The 7242-nt window shown below is 43.6% G+C and overlaps 1 protein-coding gene across 2 annotated transcripts in view; it reads left to right on the top strand.

Moving 5' to 3' along the window:
• The window catches only part of STOX2 (storkhead box 2), a 149483-nt gene that overhangs the window by 76113 nt on the left and 66128 nt on the right, over positions 1 to 7242 (top strand). The window contains exon 1 of one of the 2 annotated variants that reach the window (XM_027676638.1): positions 202 to 838. The exons of the other annotated variant lie outside the window; for it this stretch is intronic. Within the exon in view, the coding sequence (XP_027532439.1) occupies positions 673 to 838 (166 nt within the window). The 5' untranslated portion in view covers positions 202 to 672. Of the gene's footprint in view, positions 1 to 201; positions 839 to 7242 lie in introns of those variants that run through there. 2 annotated transcript variants of the gene reach the window in all.

Below are 7242 nucleotides of genomic sequence, written 5' to 3'. Positions count from 1 at the left end.
GCCGCCCGGGCGCCGCGGGCCTGAGGAGGGCGGCGGCGACGACGGCGGCGCGGGGGGGTCGCGGCTGCATCCGCTGGTCCCACGGCCGAGAGAGGCGCCTGCGGGCCCTCCCTCTTCTCCTCCTCCGCTCCCTCCTCCTCCCGCTGCTCCTCCCGCCGCGCCGGGAGCTGCCGCCGCCTCCCCAGCGCCGGGCGCGCCGCGGTCGGGGTCGCAGTCGGCGGCCGCCGGGTTTTCCTCGTTTGTTTGGGCCTTTTGTGTCGCGGCTCACAGTTGGCTAAGCACGGCCGGGCTGAATCGGGCCATTGTTCGGGACCCCCGAGCTCCCACGCCGCACATCTCTCGTCCCCAGCCCCCCTTCAGCCTTCCCCCTCTCCCCCCCCCTTTTTTTGCCTGAGAAGCCACATAACGTGCCTTTCCTCCACGCAAATCTGGGAGCTGTAAGCCGGACCGATTGCAAATGAAGTGTAATGCATTGTGGGACGTGTGTAAAATTGGATCATTCGAGGGGGAAAAAAAAAAAAAAGGAAGGGACCTGCGGCTGGCGCCCTAGAAGAGGGAGCGGCGAGATGCGCGCAGGTTGCGCCCCGGCGGTGGCCGCGCTAGGCTGATGCCCGGCGGCGCGCACCCCTGACCCATGCTGCGGCGGGAGGAACAGGCTCGGGCATCCTCAGCATGAAGAAGACGCGGAGTACGACCTTGCGGCGGGCCTGGCCTAGCTCCGACTTCTCCGACCGGGCCTCAGACCGCATGAGGTCCCGCAGCGAGAAGGACTACCGACTGCACAAGCACTTCCCCCCAGCTTTTATTTCCCAGGCATCACGGGGCTACATGACATCAGGTTTGTAACATAATTTGTGTATGCGAGGGAGCTTTATTGCGAGGCTGCTGCGGAATGTGTGTCTGGCCGGGAAGGCTGTGTTGGTGGGTACGGAGGGGAGCCTGCGATCGGGAGGCTGAGTTGTTATGAATAATGCACACAAAAAAAAATAGCATACATCCACCATTTTGTACCTCTGCAAGATTCACAGCAGGGTCCTCGCAATATGGTGTTTAAAATCTATTAGTCAAGCGAAATAAATATACGAGATAAACGGTTGCATCTTTCTGTCGTGGAAGGGCAGATAAAAATGACCGGCTGTGCAGAGCATGGAGCCTTTCCCCCCTTTTGTGTAAAAGCATGTGCTGGATATTTACTGCTGCCCCACACATTCGTCTTTAAATGCAGTTAACTCTAGTTAACTTATCGGGCTTTCGTGTTTTTCCATTTTGGAAAGAAAAAGGGTCACCTGTGATTGCAAATGCTCTTGCCTTGTTACAGGCTCTCTGGGTTTTGGCTGCACGTTTCTGCAATGGCAAAGCATGCGTTGGTGAAAATGACTGTAAACACATTTGCATTTGTTTTTTGAGGTGTAGAAGGAGACTAGACCTGTGTATGTGGCGGAACGCACACGTACACGTATATTCATTTGTTAGTTGCTTTCAAAGAAGGCTGTTGGGAAATAATGGACCAACATGTTTGTGCATGGGAAAGAGAAAGCACAAACAAAACAAAAAACAGCTCAGGGAAAGGCAGTCATCAGGGAGAGGCTTGGCCTCCGATGGAGAGTGCTGGTGAGATTTCGGAAAGCCTCAGTACTGTTAGTGAAATCTGCTCCATCCTGAAATGCATCTTAATGGAATTGGAATTAAGACATTTCATAAACACCCAAAAGAAGACTTGGGAATATGCTGATCGGGAAGGGACCGGGGGCAGAAAATCCTGGAAACCTTTGTTGTTCTGCTGCCTGCTTGTTGTGATGATAGGACATAACGTTTCATTATTATGATGGCAAATGCCAATTTATCACGAAGGCACGTTTTTCCCTCTGAGGCTCAATTTAGGTTGAGTAGGCAGATTCTTTTAAAGGAGAAAGGTGTTTATTATGCATTACTGAAAACGTCTCCAGCCCTGTACTCTGTTCCCCCTTCCCCATTTCTACTACAAAGGTTGAGCCAAAAATTGTGGTTGTCAGTTATATGCTCACTTTCCTGTCTCTGGCCCTAATAAATGTATCTATTTAGTCAGGATTGGTTTCTCATGTTTTAAAAATGTCTCCTGACTGTTATTTCTTTAATGTCTGTGTACAAGGAAAATAACATGCATTTTATTGAAAAATTTGCCTATATAAGAATATTGTGCTGTTTTGGCAATAGGTGCTCTGGTTTTTTCCCTTTCCCAGGAAGTCACATATTGAGAGGAAATTACAAGGATAATTTATGCTTGAACGGCTGAATGATTGTGGTGTTGGAGGGATTGATTTGTTTCGTTGGTGCTGCAAGACCTGAAAGGGGCTGGAAAGCTGAATCTGTCCATACTGCGAAGATTTTTGTTGTTCTGTGTGAATGTCCTCATATTCCCACTGTAAGATACGCTGTGTCAGTTCTGTTGAAGTAGGTACTTTTAGGCCTTTCTTTCAGTGTGGAAACCTGTACTGAAAAGAGGAGCTCACGTGAGCTTTTTGTGCCAAGCAGTGTGGTTTTTGCTTGTTTTCAATTCTTCAGGGAAGCAATCTGGCTCTGTGAAAGCTTTATCTTGGCAAAATTGGTACAATCCAACCAGACAAACACCAGCAATCTGCAGAATCAGATGTGTCACCCTGAATTTTTTACCAGATACCTGTGTCCTTGGGGGGTAGGAAGTGGCACAGAATTTTAATCTGTTACGAATGTTTTGAAGTAATCTCCAGACCTTCAGAATACTTGTTTATGAATATAGAGCTCATTGATTCCAATTGCAACAACTGCAGAAGAAGGACAAATGTCATGTTTGGTTTTACTAATTTGCTAAAGTTATTGGAGGGAGAAACACATTGAAAATTGAAATCAGCAAATGTTTTTTGTTTTTGTTGAGGTTTTCTTGTGTTGTTTTTTTTTTTTTTAACCCAAACAACAACTTAATAGGCTTTTATCTGGAAATGCAGTTGTTCTCTCTTGATGGATAGTTTCCACATTCATTTAATTTTAAAGGATCCTTGTCCACTGCCTTTTCAAATATTAGTTTTGGGAGGAATAGCTGCTGTATCTAAACGCTTCTGACTATTTGAAGGAAACTCTCTTCCTTGCAGGAAATCTATAGGAAGTCCTCTGGCGTAAAAATTGTAGGGATCAGGAATACAAATACTTTCTTTTTCACCCAGAATGTTGTAGGGGAGAAAGTGTCCTGAAACACGTGGGCTTTTCAGAAGGCTGCATTCTGTTTATCCAACTATTTAACCTCATCACCATTAGCATTGTTGTGGTTCTCTTTTAATTAAATGCCTCATTGTTTAGGGTGGGGGTGGAGGGTGGGAAAGAAACCTTGAGGTTTTGCCTCAATTACTGTGCTTAAGGAAATATGGAAAAGCAGATAAACAACGTTCAGTAAGATGCTGAGAAGCTTGAAAGTTAATATACAAGTATGCCTCAATGGAGCATGGAGAAGCATCTCTATATTTCTTTCAGCACAGAGAAATACTGAGTAATGGTGTTGCAGCTAATGCCGTGGTGTTTTATTTGAGAAGAATACAGTGTCTAAGCAGAACATGTTTATAATGGAAGTGCAAACCTCATGGTAGAGTGGTGAAGCATACCTGATTTTAAGCAGCCTTTTCAGTAAAACTGAGTAAGGACCAGTTTGATATTTGCTTGATTTGAAGCAGCATTGGTGGCTGGCCAGTCACATTTTCAGTACTCAGGGAACAAACTGCCCATAATTATAGAAAATTGATGCAGATGCAATTCATATGAAATCTAAAGATTGTTTGACAGATGAATAGAGATGGAAGTAAGGAGGGGGAAAAGCAGACAATTTAGAAAATCACACATTTTTGCTGCTGAATAATCTCTTGATACATGCTATTAAATAGGCTGTACTCCAGGGTTTCTTTAGGCCTCCTAGCAACCACTAGGTTCAAAGGCCATGCAAGGAGTTCATTGTTCATGCAGAATATTAATTTCCCAGTGGAGGACTGTCTTGGAGAAAAAACACTGAAAAAGAAAATTACAACAATGTAGAGCTTTGACCTTGCGTGAAAAGAGACATTGAAAAGTTTGAGTCCAATAAAATTCATGCATGTTACTGAAAAAGGGGAAATATACTTGGAAGTTTTTGATAGATTGCTGCTTAATTCAAGGGAAAATAAAGAAATCATATGCAACTGCCAAACAGGATAAAACTTAATGAAACTTAGGAGGCCTCCAAACAGTCACATGAAATAATACATATAGCTCTTGAAATGTTGGAAGCTTCTTTCTTTTTTTTCCCCCCCCTTCTAAATAACAAAGGCAAATCCCGGATTTTTTTTTAGCAGAGAGAGGAACTGCACCCTGTGATTGACCCAGACCGTTAAATGTTACGAGAACTGAGTAGCACTCTTGAAAGAAAGAACTTTTTCTGCAGCCTTTCTTGAGCTACTTCAATTGAAGTTTTTGGTGTTGCAGATGTATCGGGTCAGTTTGAGATGGAGGTGGTGTAGGGTAACAGTCTAGCACACACAGCATGAAGGAACATCTAAAGAGCTTTCTACGATGGAAAAAACTAACTCCGGAGCATGCTCATTTGAAGGTTACCTTCTGAAAAGTATGCAGTTACTTTATTGCTCTTTGCATACAGTTTCCTTGCGGAGGTTTCAGTCCTCCAAAGTTGAAAGGTAAAATTCAGTCTATGTGTTGCCTGCTGTTACTGAAGTTTGATTACCAAGTTAAAGCAGAAGGGAAAGGAGAGAAGTGTGTAACACTGCTATCCAACTGATGGTATCTATGTGCAAATTAAAATTTGTGGGAGGAAAAGATATCCTCATGCTCTCTTTCAGGGATATTTGATGAAAGGTCTAGGACAGCCTCTTCAAGCTCCTTGAACAGTAGGAAGGCTCTTGGGAGCCATTTGAGAAAATTCAAGGGTCCTGAATATTTTTTTAAGCTTCAATTTCTAATTCTAAAAATTAATATTTGGAGATAACCATGTGTGATCTGAAGAACTCAGTTTAATATAATTGAGAAATGACAGATACATGCAAAGCCTTGAAGCTAGTTCAGTTCTCCTGTCCCTTAATTCAGTTATCTAAAGGAATATGTTCTAGCTTGAAAGTAGCTGTATTGTAATTAATATTTAATGGAATAATCAGTATTGCATCACCTTCTTTTTCTCTCAGTGTGGTATTAAGAAACACCTTCCCATTCATCTTCTTAACAGTGATGTGATTGCTTTGCCTCCCTGAATTCTGAGTAGTTTTAGGTTGTCTTAAGCCAGACCCATTGCTAGGACAGTGAGAACTGAGAATATGCAGGTGTCAATGGCTAGCAGGACTAGCTTTGCCTCTTGGCTCCTGCTCTATCTCCTTTGCTTTAGTCTGTGCTAACCTGGTGAACCCAAGTGGGTCACTCTGTTCAGCTGCTTGAGGGGCTATGCTTACTTTATTGCTTGGAAAGTTGCTCCTGAGCTCACTGTGTCTACCAGTCCCTTTTGGCCTCTGCAGCATCCACTAACTTGACAGAAAATTAGGAACTTTCACTGCATCCTCATCTGGGGGGAGCGTGTAAGTGTGCTCTGTCTTCACACCACAGACTTGGTGCAAGTTCATGGACCAGTCATTTTTGCACAGTTTCTAGTTCATTTTGTCCCCCCCCACCGTTTCTTGCCTACACGAGAACAAAAGACAAGCTTCTCTCTCCTTCTGTAGAACCCTGGTTTTCATTCTTGTGGTTGCATGTGCAGTGTGAACTCACAGTGCTGTGCCCATGCCAGTGTGTTATGCCACACATGTGCCTGGTCCTTGCCCACCAGATACCAAGACATTTTCTGCATATCCATGGCTTTACTTTTAGTCCAAGCTGTGGACAGTGTCCTGAGCACTGCTTGTGCAGTCAGCTGACCAAACTGCATTTGGATACCTGTTGCTCTCCCTAGCCATTGTGACCTATGAGCAAGGGGATCCGTAGTGTCTTTTTTCTTCATGGCATTAGAAGTAAAATCAAAGAGGAATGGATATAAGAAAGAAACAGAAGTCTGTGTGTGTGCCTGTCTTACCTTGACCTGTTCAGGTTTCTATCTCAGTTCAGAGCACTCATCCCTGCAGGGCTAAGTTTCAGGTTATTTTTCCTCCCCAGCCTCTTGTTGCTGCTTGCATTCGAAGTCCCCATGTTGTCTCTGCTGCTTTGCTTGGACCTTTGGCCAGGTTGGGGTGCACAGAGGTGCTCCAGGATCAGGTCACCAAGGGGTGGCATTGGCAATTGTACAGGGGTGTCAGTCTGAGCATATTTCTAGGTGTGTTTTCCAGTAGTCCTGTGACCAAGTAATTTTTCTGTATGCTCACTAGGCATCATTGTAGCTACTGAAGATACAGGAAGCTCCTCTTTCAAGAATAGACAAGCGTTGAGAACAAACACAGTACTGATTCATTAAAAATAGCTCCCAGTCTTTCACATGTGTAGAAGTTATACTCTGTTGGCAACATTTGATAAACCTGAAGGGTGTTGAATATCTTGCCATTTTGGAATTGAATAGCAGCCATGTCTTTGCAAAATGCATTACTTGTTGGAGGGGGCTGAAATGTGAGGATTTTGCAGATCACCTTGGGTTAGCCCAGTGACCTGCTCAGTTGTGAGGAAGAATAGGCCTTCATTTGTATGCTGGAGAGTTAATCCCAGAGTAAACTACCATCTTTGTGACAGTCTTGGAACAGTTTAAAGAGGTGTAAGTACAATCAGGTGTGAAGACTAGAAGGATGATATTTTGCTAAGCACATTGTAAAATCCTCCAAAAATTGGGGTTTTTTTTCAGTGTTCTGGGCAGCTTCTTTAGTGTGACTCTGCTTCATAGCCCATAGCAGGTTGTAGAATATCTCTGTGAATACCATTAAAACAGAATCAACATCCAAATTCTGGGACATAACTCAAGTAAAGCAGTGCTGAAAAAAAATTTCAGATACTCTTGGATCCTCCTGAGCATGCTTTTACATGGTTAGAAGAGACCAGACAACATTAGAGATCAAAAATTGTGAGCTAAATTAGAGCTTGTGTGAGACTTGCTAAATAATACAATATTAATGGTGTTTGGGTTCTTTTCCTTGAAAATCATGATACTTTACATTATTTTAAATGATGAAACTACCTTTAAACTGGATATCTGATGGTTTTGGTGGTGTAGATGTAAATCTGAGCCTAGAAATATAGGTTGCCCTTTGTAAGAAGTGTCTAATGAATACTTCATGCAATTCTGTCTAACCA

This window comes from Neopelma chrysocephalum, unplaced genomic scaffold, assembly GCF_003984885.1.
Source record: "Neopelma chrysocephalum unplaced genomic scaffold, ASM398488v2 Primary Assembly neopelma1_42, whole genome shotgun sequence".
In the NCBI taxonomy this organism is placed as follows: Eukaryota; Metazoa; Chordata; class Aves; order Passeriformes; family Pipridae; genus Neopelma; species Neopelma chrysocephalum.
This window is presented reverse-complemented; position numbering and strand designations above follow the sequence as displayed.